This window comes from Peromyscus eremicus, chromosome 5 (assembly GCF_949786415.1).
Source record: "Peromyscus eremicus chromosome 5, PerEre_H2_v1, whole genome shotgun sequence".
Taxonomy (NCBI): Eukaryota; Metazoa; Chordata; class Mammalia; order Rodentia; family Cricetidae; genus Peromyscus; species Peromyscus eremicus.
Window position 1 is genome coordinate 14,347,660 of NC_081420.1, and position 23,773 is coordinate 14,371,432.

The 23,773-nt window shown below is 46.5% G+C and overlaps 1 protein-coding gene across 2 annotated transcripts in view; it reads right to left on the bottom strand.

Moving 5' to 3' along the window:
• Nucleotides 1–7,446, bottom strand: part of Bicd2 (BICD cargo adaptor 2) — a 47,720-nt gene extending 40,274 nt beyond the window's left edge. Inside the window, exon 1 of one of the 2 annotated variants that reach the window (XM_059262974.1) lies at nucleotides 6,764–7,446. In XM_059262974.1, coding sequence (XP_059118957.1) covers nucleotides 6,764–7,003 — 240 coding nt within the window. In that variant the 5' untranslated portion in view covers nucleotides 7,004–7,446. The remainder of the gene's footprint in view (nucleotides 1–6,763) is intronic. The other variant, XM_059262975.1, reaches the window with a different exon arrangement.
• Between the last annotated feature and the right edge of the window lie 16,327 nt (nucleotides 7,447–23,773).

Consider the following 23,773-nt stretch of genomic DNA (forward strand, 5'->3'; position numbering starts at 1 on the left):
AAGAAAGAAAGAAAGAAAGAAAGAAAGAAAGAAAGCCACAATAATAGAGCATGTCAGGATGATAAGAGGCAAAGCTAGAGAAATTTTTATCAGCCAAATTAAGTATTATTACAACCCACAGAATAATATAAAAGTCCAATGTATCTATACGTATAAAATAATCAAGAAAGGGTGAGAGCTAAGGTCAAGTCTATGTAAAACTGACCTTGAACATTCTGCAGACTTCCTTCCCAGAGCTCTGGGTGGAAAGAGGGAGAGGAGCAACTCTAATGTGGAGGAGTCTGTGAAGACTGATACACGAGGCACTGTATCAGAACTTCACATTGGTTTCTTTGTGGTTTTTTTCCACATTACCTGGTTTTGACAAGTGCATAAAATCATTTTCATGCCCTTCCAGTATCATAAAGAATTGTTTTACCATCTTGAAAACCAATCCCTTGCACTTCACACACTGCAGTCAACAACAGCCATGATGAAGCACAGACCTGACATGTCGACAGGACAGGGCTATGACTGTTCTCCTATGAACCCGAAATGCAAACCTACTCAAAAATAAATAAATAATCAATCAAGTAGTAAATGTCGCCAGTGACTTTCTACAAAACATCTGACCAATCTTCCTTAAAACTGTCAAAGCCACCAAAGATAAGGAATGTCTGAGAACTGTCATACCCTCAAGTAGCCTGAGAAGACACAGTGACCAAATGTGAGACCCAGGTGAGACCCTGGGTTAGCAGGAGGACACCACAGAAAAGCAAAGACAACCTAGACAGGCACAGGCGTTATGACAACTCCCTGATATTGGCTCATCAACTTTAATGTACGACATGAATGAGAGGGACAAGGGGGGATGTCCACACCAAGACTCTCTGCACTATCTGCAATTTTTCTATAAATCTAGAATGGTGCTAAAGTGATTTATTTTTAAATTAATGATAAAAATGCAGCACACAGTTTGACAGTCAATGGTTAAAACACAGAAATTCTGGCATATGACACTTGGTTTTAACAAGGTGCTGAGGGGCTGGTGTGGATGTGGTGTCATAGGCTGGCAGCTCTGGAGCTTCTGTGAGGTGAGGAGAGGCAGACTTTTCTCTTGGTACAGGAAGTATCCAATCAGATGTGCAAGTGTGTTCTCACATGGCTTAGGTCAGCTGTATCTGGGGCTCTGTGTTCACTAGTGTTACTTGAGACAGGGTCTCCTGTAGTTCAATCTGGACTTGAACTTGCATCTGAGGATGACCTTGACCTTGACCCTCCTGCCTCTACTTCACAAGAGCTGGGATTGCAGGCTGTGCAGCATCTCACCCTGTTTTATGAGGCACTGAGGAGCAAACCCAGGGACTCATGCCTGCTAGCCAAGCACTCTACCAAACTAGCTATATCTCCAACCTCTTTGGTGTTTTTCACGAGTGAAATTACACACAGGCAAATGTAAAATTCCCATTATTCTCATATCTTTTCTCCACATACCAGTCACTTTGGAACAAATAACTCTAGAAATCTCAATTGAGCCAATGGAAAAACTGAAGAGCTGCTCAGACAACATTAAGGAATTCTTAGGTTTCTGGTGTGAAAACTCAATAGATCTTGTTCTGTAGGAAAACACTCCTTAACTTTCTCAACAAAGCCTCTGCTACAGAAGTAACAAAGCAAGATGAACTGAGCCACAGGAGCAAGACTGGCCACAGCCAGAAGCTGCATGTGCAGGCAGGAGCATGGATGGGTCCACTGCATCCTTCTCTCTACTTTTGCTTTGCTTAAAACTAACTCTTCAGGTTGGCGTGGTAGCGCATGCCTTTAATCCCAGCACTGCGGAGACAGAGGCAGGCAGATCTGTAAGTTCAAGGCCAGCCTGGTAAGTAAGTTCCAGGACTGTCAGGGCTACACAAAGAAACCCTGTCTCAAAACACACACACACACACACACACACACACACACACACACACACAAAGTCACAAAAAAAAACCCAACTCTTCTATTTTTTGAAAACTGTGACAGATGCACCATGGTTTCCCTGTATCATAGTGTCTGTGTCTGTTGCATACTCATGGGAAGAGGAACCAGCAAGGAGAAACGCCCAATATTCCACTTTTCCCTCACTGCATGGGTTCTACAACAGATATTCGTTGCTCTGCTCTATATTCTGAAGCTGCTAAAATATACCATTTTAAACACAGTGATTTCTAAGGAGTGAGGTGGCCCTCCACTCCTGCTCTCCTCAATGCCATCGTCCACCTGAGCAGGTGTAAGACTTCAGGGAAGTGGAGGAGCCCTGGCCTGAGCCTCCACCTCTGTCCACCTGCAGGCTTGGTCTAGAGAGGAAGGAGATGGCCACACTACTTTCTGTTTCAAGAGTGGGTTGAGGAACTACTTTGAACACTATACCAAAAGGGGCCTGGCCTTGAGCCCAAACCTCACCTATCTGAGCTTGCATGGTCATGAGTCTCACATGCTGCCATCACAACATGGCAGAGAATGCCAAGAAATGAAATCATTCTTTACCCTACATGCAGAACAGCCTGTCATCCGGTCCACATGTGAAAAAAAGGGCTGACAAGTGGGAGTGTCGCCCCAGTTGGCAAGAACATATCTACTCTCCACACTCAAAGACCTGGGTCCCTCAGTGAACCCAGCAGGATTGCCACATGAACCAGGGCCAGAGCTCTTGCTAAGGGTGGCTGCTCAGACCAAAGAAAAGGACAGTGACCACCCAAGTGTTCCTAGTGTGCCAGACTGTAGTGACAGGCACCATTATTAAGCCACCAAGGCCTAGACAAAGGAGTGGATCATTTAAGGCCACACAGTTCTTGAGAACCCAGGCAGGGTCCCAAAACGCCCCTCTGGCATTACAGAACTGGGCACCACATGCAACTAGTCTCCTCTCTTGCTCAGGCAAGCCTGGTTTCTCTGAGCCCTGCTGGCTCTCCTGAGAGCTGTGGGCTCCCAGGACTGGGCCTGGGCCTCCTCTGGCCCCACCTGCTAAGCCTCAAAGTATGCTCGGCATCTCTGAAGACAGGCTTGCTCCATCACAGCTGTGCCAGCCCTGTGCCCAGTGGAAGGTAGCCAAGGCCACACCTCCACATGCTGGCAGTGCTGGCCTGGAGCAGCCATTCACATGCCTGGAGCAGATTCCCTGCCAGGTACAGGCGTCTGATTCCCATACCCCTCAGAACAGCAGGGTCTGTCTGATGTGGCAGTTAAAGTCATTGTTAAAAGCAGAAGAACCCTATCAAATTCCTTCATGACCCCCTGCCCCACATTTGGTGGTTAGAAAGGCAGGCCCAGAAGAAGGGCGGTCATGCAGCAGTCACTAGCAGAAGTGGGACCACAAGGCCACTGTCTAGATGCCTGTAGCTGCCTCTCTTCAACTGCCTCAAGGACTTGCAAGACTCTCAAGTCAATCACCTTCACACAAAACAGTAGATTACTGACACCCCACCTGGCACCACAAAACACATTTGTGGCTCCTGTGTCTGCCCCCAATATCTGTCTGCTCAAGAAATGGATAAAATGACAGTCTGAGGATGTCAGAGGAACAGAGGAACCCCTTACTCGTTTAAAATGAAACCAGGGCTTTCCCCTCATTTTGGTAGGGCACCAATCTATGCACCTTGAAGTGCATCCTCTGCTAATCCCTTCATCACTCCTGCCTCAAGTGGTGCAAAGTGCTGGAAACAGCAGCTCACACAAGCCTGGAGTCAAAGGACTTGCCAGAAAGTGTCTAAGCTTGAGAAGTGAATGGGACTTCCAGGAAGTAGGGAGAAGCAGGGTGGTCCCACAAACTGGCAAGGCATGATGCACAGGGCAGCCCTCAGAGGTGGCAATGAGAGACATTCAAGCAAGACAAACAGACATAGGGAGGTGCTACATGTAGCACAGGAGCTTGAGGCCTGACTGAGGTGGAGCTAGGCTGACAAAGCATTTACTGGGTGCCAGGTACTGTGCCCAGCCTGGTGCTGGATTCCACCCACATGGGCATGATGATGCATAGAACTCAGCACCTCCAGAAGTGACAGAGGACCGCAGTGAGGGTGTGTCCAGGCCTGTTCTTGGGCCAAGCCCAGGTGGAGCAGAAACTGCTCCTGGGAATCTCTCATGACAGAGATGGGGAACCTGAACTCAGCCCATTCACCTACAGTAACTACCCTGCTCTGCCAGCCCAACATACCTGTATCCCCAAAGCTGCAGCTAAGGATATAGCAAGCTGTTTCATAGCCACTCAGGACCAACATGGGGCTGAAAAATTCTCAGTCCCACCATGCTGGATAAGGAAAGAAGGCACAGCATGACTTGGGACAGATGTGGCCCTTCCTGACTTAACACCAAAAACTAAGCAGAATGGACCACTGGACATCCTCTCTACTTCTAGCCTCAGTCAACACCTTGGCCATGGCTGTCAGCAGGACACAGCCATTCACCCAGAAATAAAGACAGCAGGGCCAACACTGAGTCGGCTCACCTACCACAAGCCTCTCCTTAGCTCTGGTCATAAACCCTTTCACCTGGATAAGCCAGCTTCCTCACCTCAAAGACTTTCATCGTTAAATGCAGGCAGGAATACAAGCAACTCAACCACGGCATGACTTGTTAGTAACTAAATCTACCACAGCTACAGGAGCAATTAAGATACACTGTCTCTTTAAATCTTAGTTTGTTTTTTAAGTAGAAGTTAGTATTTTCAAATACAATACTGACCGAAATTAATGAGTTTGACAAGGGCCTGCTCCGGCATGGGTGTGAGGAACAGACACAATACTGACAGGAAACAAATTGGCACAAACTTTGGGCAGCATCCTCTGAAGCTGATGTACTCTTCGAGACTCTACTAGGAACTTCTGGAAGAAACCTTATCCCATCTTACCAAGGGGAGAGGGGCAGTCTGTCCAGCCTGTACAGCCCATGTGGGGATAAACCAAGAGGTGGCATTAGGCTAAACAGACACCTAAGGAGCACCTAGAGAACAGATCACACCTCTTCCTCATCTCCCAAGAGCTCTCCCTCCAGATAAAGACAAGGCTGTATGCATGCCATGGTTCTTCACTGTGCCATAAAATGACTGCACCCATAACGATAACTGCAGAGAGCTGACAAATGAAAGTCACTGAGGTGGGGGCTGGATAGGTCCCCAACAGCCTGTTTTCACAGCAAATACTACTGAAGGAAACCTGTTAATTCAGAAGAGGATAGTGGGCTTCCCGGGAAGTGGCATTCCACCAGAAGTGGGAAGGCAGCCTATCCATATGTGCAAAGGGAGCGGCACTCTAATTAACAGCTGCTACCTGCCAGGAGGACCAAGGACGGGGGAGGGGGCCCCAGACAGACGACCAGACATGGGAGGAGGGCACACCCACTCCAGATTTTCATCTGTCACATCCCTTGACCCCAAGGGAAGAGTGCCCGTTCTGCTCCTCTTGGCACTCACTGCCAGTGGAGCCTGGCTTGGGAAAGTCACTGATGTCCTCTGACAGACAATGGATTTGAGGTTCTGTGTGAGGACCCAATTCCTGCCCGCCCAAATAAGCAGTCACTTCTGGTACTCACCCAGGCCTGCTCTACCTAGACCTTAAGGATTCACTCCTCAGAAAAGTAGCAGAGGCTCTGAAGAGTCCAGGCCTACCCAAGGCTGACCGGGAAGTACCAGAGGAGATGAGCCTGTGACCAATATCCAAGACCAGAACTGAGTCTGATGGCGAAGGGAACGGTTCAGATAATCTAACAAGCTACCTGCCTGGCCCGATGCCAGGCCTTTCCTAATACAGAATACTAAGAGCAATACTTCTGGGTTGGCAAAGCTGCACCCCTATTTTGCAGAGGTGGAAGCTAAGGCTTGGGGAGAGCTTGCACCCATGGCCACATCATAAGCAACAGGGAAGAGCTGTGTGTCTTTCTCTCAAAAGGCATTTCTCCACAGTCTCCAGAACAAGGCTGGGAAGTCAAGAAGGATGGGAGACACTAACACTAAAAGCATCCCATCGCGCCTCCCCAGGTCCCTTCTACTGCCCTTCCCCAAGCTCCTGGCCAGCTTGGGTCTCATTTCTCTCCCCACACTGGGATGACACAAAGCACCGTGTTTCCTACAAAGGAATACAGACACCACGGTAACTGACAGGGTCCAGGAGGCAGAGCAAGACAGGAAGTGGTCGATGGAAGCCATGTATCCCAGCAGTGGGAGCACCATTAATGAGATGAGGAAAAAGCAGGTAGCTAAGCCAGAGCTAAGTCACAGATGGAATGGATATGGAGAAATCCAGCCTGTCGAGGGCCACAGGCAACCAGGAGCCACGACTCACGCAGCCCTGTATTCATTCCTTCCCAGCCTCAGGCAGTCATGAAACCAGATGAAATGCAGAGAGAGGAAGTGATTTGCTTGAAGGTGACAAATAGTGACCAAGCAGACCCAGGCCCAGGCTCGGCCTTTCCCAGAGGGTCAGCCTTGCATCGATGGCTTCAGCTGTAAGCGCATCATCTGCTCGCCCCCCACCTACACAGACACACCCAAGACAGCAACGACCACAGCAGAGCATCAGACCTTAACGAAAGGGCCATCAAGGCCTGCAGAGAAAACTAGCGGGTGCATGGGGCTGCAGGGAACCTGGACCCCCTCAGCCTGGCACTGGCCGCCAGAGGAGGCCGAGCTCGCTCACTCTCCCCCCACTGCCCTGGGCCGCACCTCTGGGTTCCCTGCCCCACCCCTGGTACCTCCCACCACTGAACAGGGTGACCTTAGCGCCCCAGGCGGGGGTCGCAGCCGGGCACCCACCTCTTTGAGCTGCTCCATCTCGCTGCGGATGGCCTCATAGTCCACCTCGAGCTCCTCGAACTGCAGCTTGAGCTGGTGCTTCTCCTCGAGCACCGCCAGCCCGTACTCGGCCGCCTGGATCTTCTCACGCGTGGTCTCGGCCAGTTCGTGGGATAGCCGCTTCACCTCCGCGCGCAGCCAGTCCGGCTGTGCCTCCATCACGAGATGCGCGTACTCCTCCTCCTCCGACGGCGCGGACATGGTGGCCGCGCGCCGAGGCCGGCTCCCACCTTGGCTCCCACAAACCGGGCCCTCTTAGCTGCCGCCGCCGCCGCCCAGCCCCGACGGCCGCCCGCGCCGCCGCACTACTCCTCCCTGACGCGCGGGGAACACTGGGGGCTGCAGTCCCACTGCGTATGGACTACACAACCCGTAGTCCTTTACGCCCTCCTGGCCTGCGGCTGTGATTGGTCTAAATCCCAAGGGGGCGTGGTCCTAGCATGACGCAAGCCTACGTCTCCTTAGCATTGTGGGAGATGTAGTCCTGCTTCGCGCTCACTCCTTGGCCGGTTGTACGCCGCGCCCGCTTGGCTTCAGTCGGTGATTGGCCGGCGCCGCTGACGTGACAGAATTGGGGGTGCCAACGACCCGAGCCCAGGGACCCGGCAGCCACCCAGGGAACCTCCAGCCTCGCCCTCCCAGCCTTTGTAGAATAAGGCGAGCCGAGCTGTGGATACCACGAGTAAGATTTGTGTCCTACAACGTCAGAGCATCGCTTGTGAGACTGTGGCGCGCGCTCTATGCGAGATTTGAATGAGTTGCGGCGCGTCACCGGCACTGCCAAAGGACGTAGACAGCCCGACGCTAGGGACTCAGGGGAGCCCAAACTCGGACACTGCTTCCTCTTGTCCCACAGTCCGTTAGGATATTCTTTCATGGAAATGAAGGCACTTCCATGAGCACAGTGTCGTATACAGTGTTTAAATGTTGTCTATCCCCCGTTTTCGGCATGACAGATTATTTCAAGCATAGCTGTACTCTTAACTATAAATCTAAATAAAACTTCCCTCCTCCCATGGTGGCTTGGATATAACACGCTTGCTTATTCTCTTCTCACTGCCCCCCCCCCCCCGCAAACACCACACCCTACAGCTGCCGACCACCATAAAACATCGAGGTCAGCTGGAGAGATGGCTCACAGGATAAAGCGCTTGCTGAGCAAGCGCAAGGATCTAAATTTGCATCCCCAGAGCCCACATAAAGCACAGTCTATAATCCCAATGTTCCCGAGGCAAGACGGGAGGTGGAGACTGGAGAATCTCTTGAAGCTAGCCTGGTGTATGAAAAGAAAATAAACAAAGATACCCTGTCTCAAACAAGATGGAAGACAAAAATTGACAACTGGGTGTTGTCTTCTGACTCCCATCTGCATGTGGGCACTTGTGCACACACAGGAACACAGACCCACTTCACACACAAAGATTAAAAGAAAATCTGGGGTTAACACAAGAGTTGTGTAGTAAATAGACTGAGCATGGTGGAACACACTTTTAATCTCAACACTAAGGAGGATCTCTATGAATTCAAGGCCAGCCTGGTCTACATAGCAAATTTCAGGACAACCAGGACTACATAGAGAGACCCTGTTTAAAACACAAAAACAGCTGTGTAAATGAAGTGTGCCAGTCCCCCCTTTTCTTTAGCCAACCATCCAGTTGTCTAGGACAGTCCTGGCTCTACATTGAAAGGCCCACCACATATCAGACCCATGCAAGCTGTTCCCAGGGAGGAAGGCTCTAGAAGGAACAAACCTTGCTCCAACAAGTGCAGAGCTCCACAGTAGCTGCACCTATCCCAGCTGGCCTGACTGGGAACACCCCCACACACACCTGTCTATGAGGCAAGTGTGAGGAGGGAGGGAGAGAGCCATGAGCATCTGTGCCGAAACTGACCAGAGAACTTTGAACTTGAAGACAAGGTGATGGCAGGCATGTTGACATACAGAGAGTGGGTCACTACCATTATGGGCTTCCTTCCTGAAGCAGGGACAGTGCTGACCAGCAAGGTTAGGGCCAGGAGCAAGTATTCTAGGACCCAGTTTGTCACTGGTAGGAGTGGGGGAACCAGGAAATACTTCCCTGAGGAGGTGACAGCAGGGAGAGATCCAGAGGACTCCACATCGAGGATGTGCAAGTAGGGAACCCACAAAAATAAAACTAGGTGAATCTCCCCAACCCCAGATGATGGGCCACCTCTTGAGGTCTCCCTAGCTCACAAACCTTGCCAAGTCTTTGACCTGCATCAGCTCACTCAGTGCTCTCAAAAGTCCAGTTCACACCATGTTTTATGAGTGAGGAAACAGAGGTCCATTACCAAATCCTAGGTATTGACCTTGACTTCCCACCCCCTCATCCATTCATGCTGCCAGCCAAGGCTGACACCCTGTGCAGTGGTTTGAATGTAATTGGCCCCCATAAGCTCATGGGAAGTGGCACTATCAGGAGGTGTGGCTTTGTTGGAGGAAGTGTGTCATTGTGGAGGTGGGCTTTGAGGTTTCATATATGTTCAAACCATGCCCAGTGTCTCAAACCACTTCCTGTTACCTATGGGTTAAGATGTAAGGACTCCCGGGCAGTGGTGTCGCACGCCTTTAATCCCAGCACTTGGGAGGCAGAGCCAGGCAGATCTCTGTGAGTTCGAGGCCAGCCTGGGCTACCAAGTGAGTTCCAGGAAAAGGCGCAAAGCTACACAGAGAAATCCTGTCTTGAAAAAAAAGATGTAAGGACTCTCAGCCCCTTCTCCAGCACCATGTCTGTCTGCATGTTGCCTTGCTTCCTGCCATGACATAATGGACTAAACCTCTGAACTGTAAGCGACCCACCCCAATTAAATATTTTGCTTTATAAGAGTTATGGTGGTCAGGCGGTGGTGGTGCATGCCTTTAATTCCAGCACTTGGGAGGCAGAGGCAAGGAGATCTCTGAGTTCAAGGCCAGCCTGACCTACAGAGTGAGTTCCAGGACAGCCAGGGCAACACAGAGAAACTCTGTCTCAAAAAACAAACAAGCAATAACAAAAAAAAAGTTATCATGGTCATAGTGTCTCTTCACAGCAATAGAAGGCACTGTGCTCCTCAGCAAATACTGCATGAGAATATCCCAATGGCCATTCCCCAGCCACAGTCCAATCACCTCTGTCTGAATCATTGGCATCACCTCTCCCTCTCCCTCCCAAGACAAAGTTAAGATGTCGCAACCACTTCCAAAGCTGTACATGCTCTAAAAGGCCTCTTCACACCATCCAAGTGTTGATTCCTCTTCAGGGCTTTAGTTGCTTCCTTATGTTGAGTGCTGTGGGTCACCTTAAGATGTCAGCTCCAGGAGGGCAGGAACCTTGAAAAGGCCCAGCATCTTTGGCCCATATCTGGGACTCCTGACAGGGTCCCAAGAGATTCCTCTCATATGTCTGATCTAATTGACATAAAAATGATGGGAAGAAAGGGTAGATGATTATGGTGGGGAAAAAAGGGTAGGTTATTGAATCTACTTTAATCCAAAACACAACTATTAATCTCAAAATATTTTACATTAGTATGGATTTTAGTTTATTGATGTAAATTTAAAGTTAATTTTGTTATACTGTATGTATATTTCTACTCTAAGGTATTATGTTTATGCAGCTCACTTAAAAATGTAAAACTTATAGTTATGTTTTCTAACTATACAAACATATATTTCAGATAGATAATCTTCAAACACTTCAAAGCCCTACAAAATATGGCATTTAAAATGTTTTAATAACTTAGACTTTTCAGGACAGTGAGACATGTCTGCTCCTGGCAACACCAATCTACTTCAGAGAAGATGATGGGCATCAAAGAAACTCCATACGAAGTTTGCTTTCTTTATGGCAAAAGCTAGCCATGTGGGCAAAGAAACTGTCCTTGCCTCAATTGCTGACAGTTATTGTCCAAACTGGACAGCTGGATGTAAGAAAAGCAACTACCAAACTTTGCCAAAACAAGATAGGTCGGTCAGTCCTTCAAAATTTCCTGCTTCTGAGAAAAATCTTTCAGCTATGCCAAGCCTGTAGGCCAAAGATGGATGCCCCATTGTTACAGAGGAACTTTGGATGACTGTCCAGGCAGTCTAATGTCCCAGTCATTAGGTAACATTTCATCCTTCTGGAGTCTTTGATAGAATTGAAAAACTAGATAGAGTTATAAATTTTCTTGGTTATAATAAAAGGTAAATTAGATATAAAAGTTTAGACATTAATAAGATAGATAATTGAGTGTTTTCTCTGATTTTTGTCAAATACAAATAGACTAAACATTGTAACTATAATTCTTGCTTGATAACTGTTTTGTTATATGTAATTTTACTATGTTAAAATTAAAACCTTTCTTTTTGATTAGACAGAAAGGGGGAAATGCTGCAGGATCGTCCTTGTGTATGCTGTGAATGTGAATTGCCCCATTGGTTGATAATAAAGCTGTTTTGGCCTATAGCAAGGCAGGATAACTTTAGGCAGAACAATCAAACTGAGGATTCAGAGGAAGAGGGGCAGTGTCTGGCAGACTCAAGCCGGTCACCCAAGGAACAAGATATCAGAGGATCATTAAGCCACTGACCACATGGCAATACATAGATTAAAAGAAATGGGTTATTTTTTTATTTTTAAAAAAGATTTAATTATTTATTATGTACACAGTGTTCTGCCTGCATGTTTGCCTGAATGTTAGAAGAGGGGACCAAATCTCATTATAGATGGTTGTGAGCCACCATGTGGTTACTGGGAATTGAACTCGGGGCTTCTGGAAAAGCAGTCAGTGCTCTTAACCTCTGAGCCATATCGCCAGCCCCAGATATGGGTTAATTTAAATGTAAGACTAGTTAATAAGCCTGAGCCATTGGCCAAGCATTTATTATTAATATAAGCCTCTGTGTGGTAATTTGGGAAGTGGCTGCTAGGCATTTGGCATCAGGTATCAGAACAGAAAGACTTCGCCTCCATTTACACCTAATGCAGCACTACTCCCTGGAAGTGAGCACTGTTGGGGAATATTTTTTTAGGTGTGTTGCTTTTGTTTATGTTGCATTTGTTTAACTCTGTGAAGCTGTGTTGCTGTGCCTGTGTAAAACACCTGATGGTCTAATGAAGAACTGGCCAATAGCAAGGCAGGAGAAAGGATAGGCGGGGCTGGCAGGCAGAGAGAACATACATATAGAGGGGGAAATCTGGGAGAAGAAAAGAGATTGAGGAGCCAGAGAAGGAGGAGGACTCCAGGAGTCAGCTACCCAGCTACACAGCAGGCCATGGAGTAAAGTTTACAAAAGTAAGAGAATGGGAAAAGCCCAGAGGCAAAAGAGAGATGGGATAATTTAAGTTAAGAAAAGCTTGCTAGAAACAAAACAAGCTAAGGCCAAATATTTATAATTAAGAATAAGCCTCTGTATGTGGTTTACTTGGGAACTTGTTGCCAGCCCCCCACCCCAACCCACCCCCCACCCCCAAGACCAAAGACCAACCAACAACAGCACACCCTCTGGTGATAAAGTAGGTAATATACAAAAGGATGGAGGCAGCCTGGCAGAGAAGAGCCGAAGCAAGCAGTTAGGACTCCTACCAGAAATGTAGACAGTGGCCTTATCTAGCAAGGGACTGCCAAAGCCCTAGGGGCAAAGAGGAGTGAATTTCTCCTTAACAACCTGCTATGCCATTGTGAGCAAAGGCTCCAATGTCACAGACATCCCAGACAAAGCTGACCAGTTCTGCACCAAGATGCCCTGGCTGGGACTTGACCCATATGGGGCACATTGTTGGGCTCTTCCTACTCGCTGTTGGCCTGGAGAGCTGCCCTTGCCCATATGAGCACCTCCTTGATGGCCTAGGAGCAAAGTGCTCTCATCTTCAGGTGGCAGCCTGCTTGAGTGTGCTTGGCTAACCTGGAAGAATGGTGCATGACGTAGGATTCCTGAACACCCATGCTGTATGACAGCAAACCGTCATTGGCTTAAATCTAAACGTCACTCATTCAACAAACTCCTCTGTGTCAGGCCTTGGAGGGCTCAGACACATCACTAGTGGTGGTACTGGAGACCTTAACAGCCTTTTTAGCATTTACCCTGCTCCAAGGCCCGTGCCTTGGTATTGATTTTGTGGGCTAGTGAGATGGTTGAGAGGGTAAAGGCACTTGCTCCAAGACTGATGATCTGAGTTCAATCCCCAGACCTACATGGTTAAAAGAGAGAACTGACTTCCACAAGTTGTTCTTGCACCTACACACACATGCACATGCACACGCACACGCACACGCGCACACGCACACGCACACGCACACGCACACGCGCACAGGCACACGCACACGCACACCCACACACAGAGCACATGGTCACTCAATGACAGAACTTGGGTGGGAGCTGGCTTTCACACTTCCTCTCCTCTCCCTCCTGGCTGATGAGCAAATGGATACTCCTCTCCCTCGGGTGTTCCTGCCCTGACCTCCTCCTCTTTGCTCATGTATCTGGGGGCATGGGGTCCTGTGGCTTGAGCCAAGACAGCTCTGGATGAGACAGCCCACTGGGACTATCACCCAACAGTTAGGCTGTCTGCCAAGGCCTCTCCCAGCTTCACAGAGAACCTTTTTGTCCTGTACAACTCTGACCTACTCCTTAACTGATCCACAGATTCAACTTGGACCCTGCCTGAACCCCAGGTGACTCTGTTTGTTTTCTAGAACTCTACTAACCAATGGGATAGAGTTGAAAACCTAGGAACTAACCCATGGTGAGCAAACGCTCCAGAAAGGACGTCAAAGAGTAAATTCAGAACCACCTCATGTCAGATGCTAATTAAGCCCAACTAGGATTAGAATTAGCAATCCAGAAGAAACGGAGGTGTAGATTTTTGTGTCCTTGGATTAAGCAGTGGTTTCTTAGGTATGACATCTGAGTCTAAGGTGGGGAGAGTGAGAGCTCCCAAATTAAAAATGTCTCCTTCCACAGATGATTTTAAACAAAATGGAAGAAGTCTTGAGACTGGGGTTCAGCCCCTGAGCACAGAGGTGTCAGCCACAAGCCTCAGCCTCGGACCCCTTGCACAAGGTGTCTTTGACCTCTGCAGGTCATATGCATTACGAGGACCCCATCTGGGAAAGGGCTGGGGGTGAAGGGCTTAAGGGTTTTTCTTTCCTTCTTTTCTTTCTCTTTCCTTTATTTTTTCTTTCTTTTTTTTTCCCCCTCTTTTTTTGACAGTCTCTCTACATAATGAGTCTCTGGGACTCACTCTGTAGTCCAGGCTGGCCTTGAACTCACAGAGCTTGGCCTGCCTCTGCCTCCCAAGTGCTACTGAGTGAAATATTTTTATCTGCGGTGAGGGATGAAGTGGTGGCATGGAGGGTGGGGGCGGGGGATAAAAAGAGTAGAGAGCGGAAAGAGAAGCCTCTTGTGCACTGACATTGAACTTTAATAATAACATTAACACCAGCGAGTGCATTTGTTTGCTTGTGCTGCCATAGCAACAGCCATAGACAGAGGGGTCCAAATAACAGAAATCTATTTTCTCACAGTCCTAGATCACCCAGATACCTAGTTCACAAATAGCAATCTTCTGGATCTGGTTTTATGCTTACATGGTAGAGACAGCTCTCTGCTATCCCCTTCTGATTAAAAAGGAGTGTGTGTGTGTGTGTGTGTGTGTGTGTGTGTGTGTGTGTGTCGTGCATGCCTGTATGCCTGTGGAGGTCAGAAGAAGGTATTAAGTGTCCTCCTCTATTAATCCTCCTCTGACCTGTTCCTTTCTTGCAAGGTCTCTCCCTGAACCTGGAGCTCACATTTTCTAGGCTACATTAGGAGCCAGCAAGCTCCGGTAATTCTCCTGTCTCTGCTCTCCTTAGAGCTGGGGTTATAAATGTTCATGGAGCACCTGGTTTGTTATATGTGGGTACTAGGATCAGCACTCTTGTACTCGTGATTGTGTGCAAGCTCTTTTAACCACTAAGCTATCTATCTCTCCAGCCCCTGCCCTCTCTCCAGAGGGTCACCAGCCCTGTTAGATCAGCCCTTCCCCACACAGGAGTTCATTCAATCTTTATTACCTCCTCACAGGCCCCATCAGGGACTGGAGTATCTATGTAACTGGGGCAGGGGTTCCCAATGCAGTCCATAGCAACAGGAATAATAGCTATCAAATGGTGGTTGGTAGATGTGTAACAATGCATCCATTAAAAATTAAAGTCCCAGGAGCTGGAGAGATGGTTAAGAAAACTTGTTGCTCTTGCAGAAGACCTAAGTTTGGTTACCAACACCCTCATGGTGACTCACAAACATCTGTAACTCCAGATATAGAGAATCTGACACCTTATTCTGACCTCCATGGGCACCAGGCACACATGTGATGCATCCACATATACAGGCAAAACGCTCACACAAATAAAAAATAAAATAGTCTAAGAAAGTAAAGTCCCAATTTATACAATTTTATAGTTTCTTTACTCAAAATACTTCATCCACTGCCAATTTTAAGCTACCAATGCCAACTAAAATGAATGGTGTTGGATAGAGACACACAGTAGCAACTATTGCCTGATGATAAACAGATAAACAGACTGAGACGATCTCAAGAGGATAGATGAATGTAAAATAGGAGTTAGAAAGTGATGAGGCTTTTAGTAGAGTGTAATTGGAAGTATACGTAATTAAACTTTTAAACAGAAGCTGTTAGTAAGAACGTTTCTGTAGAAACGGTTACCAGCCTGCTTTCTCAACTTCAGCATGAACTGAACCTCATAGTCCTAGTTACAGCCAAGGGCTTTGCTACTGTTGTTATTTTCTTTTATTGATATATTTATATATTTTAAATTATCCAAGCCGGCTCTTAGGATCTGCCTGTCTCTACTCTTCAAGGCCGGAGTAATAGGCACATGCAGCCATGTCTGTCTCTTTAAATAGGTGCTGGAGATTCAAGTCCTTATGCTCGCATAGCAAGCTTTCTTCCCCACAGAAACAACCATCTCTCCATCTCCAAGCCTTAGGTGCCTTAATGAAAATAACAAGCCGGGCATGGGAGACTCAGGCAGGACTCTGAGACCAACCTGGACTACTTAGTGAACTGCAAGCCAGCTTGGATAAATAGCAAGCACTGGCCTTGCAAGTGTGAAGACTTCAGTTCTATCTTTAGAACACAGGTAAAAAACAGAGCAGGAAGCTGGGCAGTAGTGGAGCACGCCTTTAATCCCAGCACTTGGGAGGCAGAGGCAGGTCTCTGTGAGTTTGAGGCCAGCTTGGTCTACAGAGCTAGTTCTAGGAGCTGGAGCTACACAAAGAAATCCTGTTTTGAAAAAAAAAGAAAAAAAAAAGGCAGAGGATGGTGGGCTATTTGTAAACCCAGAGACAGCAAGGTGGGAGGCAGAGGCAGGTGGATCTCTGGAGCTCACTGGCCAGCGTGCTCTACTTGGTGAAGTTCCAGGCCAATGAGAGATACTGTCTCAAACAAAAGGTGGGAGGCATCTGAGATACAACACCCAAGGTTGACCTCTGACTTTATTTATTTATTTATTTATTTATTTATTTATTTATTTATTTTGGTTTCTCTATATAGCTTTGCGCCTTTCCTGAAACTCAGTCTGTAGCCCAGGCTGGCCTCGAGCTCACAGAGATCCGCTTGGCTCTGTCTCCCGAGTGCTAGGATTAAAGGGATGCACCACCACACCCCGGCTGACTTTAATTTTAAATCGATGCCTAGCTTGTTACACATCTACCAAGCATCATTTGATAGCTATTATTCCTGTTGTTATGAACTGCATTGGGTACCCCTGCTCTAGTTGTGTGGAAGCTCCCATCCCTAATGGGGCCTGTGAGGAGGAGTTCGAATGGAATTGGCCCCATAAGCTCACTGGGAGTGGCACTATTAGGAGGTGTGGCTTTGTTGGAGTGGGTGTGGCCTTGGAGGAAGTGTGTTGCGGTGGGGGTGGGCTCGTGTAACATGAATTGATAAATGGTCTTTTAATAAAAAACTGGAAGCCTGATAGTGGGGTGAAAGCTGAAAGATCAGAGAGACAAAGGAACAAGCCACCTCTTACCTCCAGGCCTCCTCAGCCTGAAAAGCTCCAGCTGAAAGAGCTTTCAGCTGAAAGGGACACTTCTGCTGAAAACCCTTTAGTTCCTGTCTCCTCATGCCTTGTACACCTTTCTTGTTGGGATTAAGGGTATGTGATTCCCAGGTACTGAGATTACAGGTGTGTGCCACCACTGCCTGGCCTCTGTGTTTAATCTAGTGGCTTGTTCTGTCCTCTGATCTCCTGACAAATTTTATTAGGGTACATAATATATCACCACAGGCTTTAAGGTCTCCTTTGCTTAAACGTTGCTCAGTGTGACACACACTTCCTGTTGCCTACAGGTCAAGATGTAGGACTCTCAGCTCCAGCACCATGTCTGCCTGCACACCACCATGTCCCACCATGATGATAATGGGCTGAACCTCTGAAACTGTAAGCCATAAGCCAACCCATTAAATGTTTTCCTTTATAAGAGTTGCAGTGGTCATTGTGGGGGGGCCCAAAACAGCTTGACCACACAGCTGCCATGACAGGCTTAGGGGTCCAGACATAGCTGCCATGACAGGCTTACTAGTAGGCAACACCCAGATCCAGGAAAAGCCATAAGCTTATACTACCCAGGGATCCACCCAGGGATGGGCCAGCATCTAAAGGGAAGTACCTGACATCCCAAACATTCCAGCTATTAGATAAAATTGCCAGATGTCCCAGAACCTAGCACACACCTATTTCCCCTTTATACCAAGATACCCTAGACAAATGTCAGCCAATCAAGGACCTGAACCCCGGAAATCCCCTCACCCCAACCTCTGCTATGATAAAAACCCTATCCCACCCGGGCTTGGGCCTCTCTGATCTCACTGCTGAATCAGACAGACAGAGAGACAAAGCTCAAGCTTGAAAGCAAGGCTGTAACATGAATCTTAAAGGTCTTATTAATAAAATCAAAACTGAAGCCAGGTATTGGGGTGAATGCTGGAAGATCAGAGAAGCAGAACAAGCCACAGCTTCCTCATCTCGCCAATTCCTCAGCTGATCCTGTTTCCTCAGACTGGAAGCCTCCAAGTCCTCATCCAAATGGATCTCAGCTGAACTGCTGCTAAAAGCCTAAAAGCTTAACCAGACTCTAGTTCCTGGTCCTCACACCTTATATACCTTTCTGTTTCCTGCTACCACTTCCTGGGATTAAAGGCGTGTGTCACAATGCCTGGCTGTTTCCAGTGTGGCTTTGAACTCACAGAGATCCAGATGGATCTCTGCCTTCAGAATGCTAGGATTAAAGGTGTGTGTCCCACCATTTTCTGGCCTCTCTGTGGCTGTTCTGTCCTCTGACCCCAGATAAGTTTATTAGGATACACAATATATTGGGGGACACAATATCACCACATTTTCTCTTTTTTTGTCTAAAATTTAAAGAAGCTTATAACTAATACAAGAAAAACTATATCCAATAAGTTTATACAATATATACAGTCAAGAATTACATAACAGGCTAGAGAGATGGCTCAGAGGTTAAGAGCACTAACTGCTCTTCCAGAGGTCCTGAGTTCAATTCCCAGCAACCACATGGTGGCTCATCTGTAATGAGATCTGGTGCCCCATTCTGGCCTGCAGGGATGCATGCAGGCAGAGCACTGTATACATAATAACAACTAAATAAAACAGATTAAATGAGCTCATATATGGGGAGGGGCAGAACTAATAGGACTGGTGTCTACATGGACATGCATACCTGTATAATTCACACACACACACACACACACACACACACACACACACTAAAAATACAAAAGAAAAAACGTGCCTACTGTTTGTTGAGAATCTACTTTGTCTCATATTTTGTTCAAGCCGTAAGCATTTACCTTTGTTAGTCCTTACTGAAGGTTCATGAGTGTGTGAGCTTTCTATCACTATAAGGAATATTTGAGACAGCTTAAAAAGTGAAAGGGTTTCCTTTGGTCCACAGGTTTGGAAGTTTCAAATCACGATTGGTTGAGCCCTTTGCTTCTGGGTCATGCAGTGAGGCAATACTTCACATAGAGTGAAATATTGTCTTGTGACCAGAATTATAAGAGGAGACAGGAAGGGGCAGGGTCCCACTATCCCCTTCAGTGGCAAGTCTCCCAGTGACTCATATACTTCCTACCTGGCTAACTATCACACTCCTATAAAATATAATTGTTCAGGTGAGGTTGTAGTTCAGAAGTCGAAATCATTCTTGATGTTTCAGACAGGGAGATTTAAAGCTAGGGATTAATTATGAAATGACAAAGCCCAAAAAGTAGCTGTCAGGGACCTGTGGCTAGATCTCCAAGTCATGCTGCAGTAGTGGTGTTTCAACTGTGCAACAAGAACATATAGAAAATCATGGCCAAGGTCACAGCTGCCTAGATCCATGAAGCTGGATGAGAGCTCAGTGAGACAGGTCCTTGTGAAGTTTACATCAGGCAGAGCCTGCATATCATGTGCCACCACTGTCTGGGGAGTAGTACCTTCTTCCTTCTCCCCGCTAGAAGTCAAATCTCACTGGCATAACCATGTCTGTCCATCCAGCATTCTAAAAGGAAAGATCACTAGGAGATGGAGCTTTCAGCTTGAAAGCCCTTGCAGCCCTGGGTATAGAGGAATAAGTAAGTGTTGTAGAAGTGGTTTATGAATAGAAATAGGTAACAAGAAAAGATAGTTTTTTAAAAAGATTTATCTGGGCCGGGTGGTGGTGGCGCACGCCTTTAATCCCAGCACTCGGGAGGCAGAGCCAGGCGGATCTCTGTGAGTTCGAGGCCAGCCTGGGCTACCAAGTGAGTTCCAGGACAGGCGCAAAGCTACACAGAGAAACCCTGTCTCGAAAAACCAAAAAAAAAAAAAAAGATTTATCTGTATTTATGTGTATGTATGTGTGTCTGTGTGAGTGTATGCCATGTATGTGCAGGTGCCCAAGGAGGTCAGAAAATGATGTCAGATCCCCTAGAACTGGAGTTACAGACAGTTGCTGGAACCAAACTCAAGTGCTCTGGAAGGGCAACAAAGAGTCTCAGCCACTGAGCCATCTCTCCAGGTAAAATTTTTGCAATTTTTGCAGTAAAAGTGTTATTTGGATGTAGGTGTAGTGGTACATGCCCATAATCCCAGCACTTGGGAGGCCTAGACAAGAGATCAAAAGACGAAAGCTTGCCTGGGCTACAGAGATAGTTCAAGGATAGCCTAAACAGCTTAGTGGGTCCCTGGCTTGAGAGATAAAGTAAATAGAGTGCGGGAGATAGAATGCAGTAGTAGAGTGCTTTTTTGTTTGGTTTTGGTTTTGTTTTTTTGAGGCAGAGTTTCTCTGTGTGGGTTTGGAGCCTGTCCTGGAACTTGCTCTGTAGACCAGCTTGGCCTCGAACTCACAAAGATCCATCTGCCTCTGCCTCCTGAGTGCTGGTATTAAAGGCGTGGGCCACCACTGCCAGGCTAGTGCTTTCTTACTAAGCATGAAGCTTTAGGTTTAACTATAGTATTACAAAAATAAATAGATTGATAGATAACACTACAAACAAGATGTTATTTGCAGTTTTGTTGTGAGGGTACATGTATATTGTGGAATATTATTTTAAGATGTGTTACATTTGTTTATGCTGTGGAACATTTGCTTAAAATGATGCAAAGATGTGTTGCATTCTTTTATGTTGCATTTGTTTAACTCTGTGAAGCTGTGTTGCTGTGCCTGTCTAAAACACCTAATTGGTCGGTCTAATAAATAGCTGAATGGCCAATAGTGAGGAAGGAGAGAGAAATAGGCGGGACTGGCAGGCAGAGAGAATAAATAGAAGGAGAAAAACATAAGAGGGAAGAAGAAAAGAGAGATCAAGGAGGACATCAGGGGCCAGCCACCCAGCCACACAGTGAGCCACAGAGTAATAATGAAAGTAAGATATACAGAAGTAAGAAAAGAAAAAAGTCCAGAGGCAAAAGATAGATGGGATAATTTAAGTTAAGGAAATCTGACTAGAAATAAGCCAAGTGAAGGCCGAGCATTTATAAGTAATAATAAGCCTCCATGTGTATTTATTTAGGAACTGGGTGGCAGGCACCCCAAAAGAGTAATAAAAAAAAAATGAACAACACGTGCGTTCGTGCATGCGTGTGTGCGTGCATGCGTGTGCGTGTGCGTGTACGTGTGTGTGTGTGTGTGTGTGTGTGTGTGTGTATGTGTTTTATATGAGTTCATGTGGTGTGGGCTGTGGCAGTGTGAGTGGAAGCCAGAGGTCAATATGGAGCATCTTCCTCGACAGCCTTCCATCTTATTTTTGGCAGTGAACCTGAAGTGCATCAATTCAGCCAGACTTGCTGCTCAGCAAGCCCCAGGGATCCTCCTGTGTCTGCTTCCTCAGGGCTGGGATTACAGGCACATGCTGGGAATCTGAATTCAGGTCCACTCTCATGCTTGTACAGCAAGCCCTTTACTGACCGAGCCAGTAATCATCAATTTTGATGCGATATAGTTATAGGATTAGTAAATTTTTTTCCCCAAAGAGTACCTCTGAGTCTGTAAGAAATAATCAAAACAGTGAAACCAAAAAAGCAAAAGCCCAGTCCACTCAGTGCTCTGGAAATTTCCCAATAGCATGCATCAAACTAAATATTTATGGAAATTGCTGATGTTGGATACAAAGAGCCTGTGCTGTTCTTGACTAGTAAAATTGCTATCCATCTGCATTTCTTTTTGTTTTCAAATTGGCCAATTTGTATTGATCCGTCTTGAAGTTTGCAATTGTTTGCTCTGCCTTTGATGTCTCTAGTAAGTGCTCCTCTTCTGTTACTATGCTTTTCAATTCCAAAATTAGAATTTCCACTTGATTCTTCTGTATAACCTGTCTTTGTTGAATTTCCTTATTTGTTGAATCATTGCTGTCATGCGCATCTTTTAGCTACTTAACTTTTCTAAAACTTAATCTTTGAACTTCTTTAGAATAGCTGCTTTGAAGGCTTTGTCTGATAAACCCAGTGTCTGGGACAAGAGGACACAATTCTTTCTGGATTTCTTTTTCTGAGTGTTTGTTAAATTCTTGGCCTTTGAAGTACAGTATTGTACCAACTCAAATGGTGTTTTTGTTTGTGGGTTTGCTCCAAACTCCGTCTCCCTGACGATATGTAGCTGCTTTGTTTATTTTTATGTGTAAGCCTTGCTTCCCAGCTTTTGCCTCTGTGACTTCATAGTTGAGCATTCAGCCAAAGGCTTGCCAATTTATACTCAGAGCCAAAATGGCTTCTACCCTTGGCCAAGAGCAGAGGCTGAGCAGAAGAATGGGTTCTGACCATGACCACATTCAAGTCTTCTCTGGCTTCTATACTAGGTAAAAAATGAATCTCGCCGGGCGGTGGTGGCGCACGCCTTTAATCCCAGCACTCGGGAGGCAGAGCCAGGCGGATCTCTGTGAGTTCGAGGCCAGCCTGGGCTACCAAGTGAGTTCCAGGAAAGGCGCAAAGCTACACAGAGAAACCCTGTCTCGAAAAACCAAAAAAAAAAAAAAAGAATCTCAACAAAATGACCACACAATCCAAAATATTTCATCAAGATAAAAGGTTTTATTTTGCAGAAGGATGAATACCGGTGCCCCATCAAGCAGTCAAGCACTCCCCAGCAGGGGTACCACTGGGTTTTTAATCCTCGTGTGAATCATTGTGCCTCCCTCTGAGTGGTCAGGAGCTAGACTTAACATCCTTATATGATTGGCTAATTTAGTGTACCACAGCTGTTGAGTAGAATGAAATTTTCAGCACTGAATGCAACCTCGCACATATATTTTAATTTCAGAAAGTACTGACCCTGGAGGAATTTGAATTTCTGCCAAGTGGCTTCTTTACAATTAAAAAAAAAAAAAGAATTTTGCCTTATTTTACCTTTTGATAGAAAAGATAGTACAAAGTAAGAAATAAAGGTGGGGGGGGAAGTACATTTCTTTTACATATCCCACAATCGGAGAGGGAAAGGAGGTAGATGGGGAGAAAAGAAGCACTGACAGGAACCCCACCCTCATGACCTCCCAAAGGCTCCTCAAATATGCTCAAATGTGTAAGTTCCCAGGAGCTGGAGGAAAAAAAAAAAACCTTTCTGTCGTACTTGGACATGGGACCTCTATAAAGTGAAATTCCAGCTGGGGCTCCAGTTATATGGAAAAGATATGAGGACGTAATGGCTGCTGGGTCAAGGAGACTAAGTTGAGAATGTACAGGAACGTGTGAATGGATTTCTGTAAAGTGACTGCAGCTGTCTCCTCTACACGAATATGCTCATGGGGTGGACACTACATCACATTAGAGACCTCCCTCCCTGTTGTGAGATGACCAATAGGTAAGTTTACCCTTCAGTCCATATTAACTGACTATACTCCATGAGAACATACAGAATTACCTAATCTCTTATACATCACCATATGCCATTAATTTGAAACAATGAACAATATCTTCTGAACAAATAGATGATCACTTTAAGTAATGATAATGTTAAACATTGCCATCTTATCACCAACAGATTCTCTTCAGTCATGTGGCTCTCTCACACACATAAAAGGTGACAGTTCATAGACCTTAGATTGGGGTAGATGGCAGGAGTCCTTGAGTGCCACCCAGTGGTGAGTCCTGGGATTTTGGACAAGGCCCTTGTCAGTTGCTATGTACCTATCTATTGTTAGAGACAAAATTACTGGCTTGCAAGTGGACGTTAACTGGAACTCCACTAAGCCTGAGGAACCTAAAATAATCTTGAAATCTGAAATTCCCACAATGCATGAGTGATGTCAGAGACACACCCCAGGGAAGACAGTGCCAAGAAGAGTTCCACAAGATGGAACATCATATGGGGATGCACCCTACAGGATGACTGGAGAACCATCTGGGGGTCTCCCAGGTCTATGGCCACAATGATGACGCCCCATGAACAGTCCCCACTGAGCTGAAGGGCTGCTTAATTTACAAATAGCTATTTTAAAGTGAATG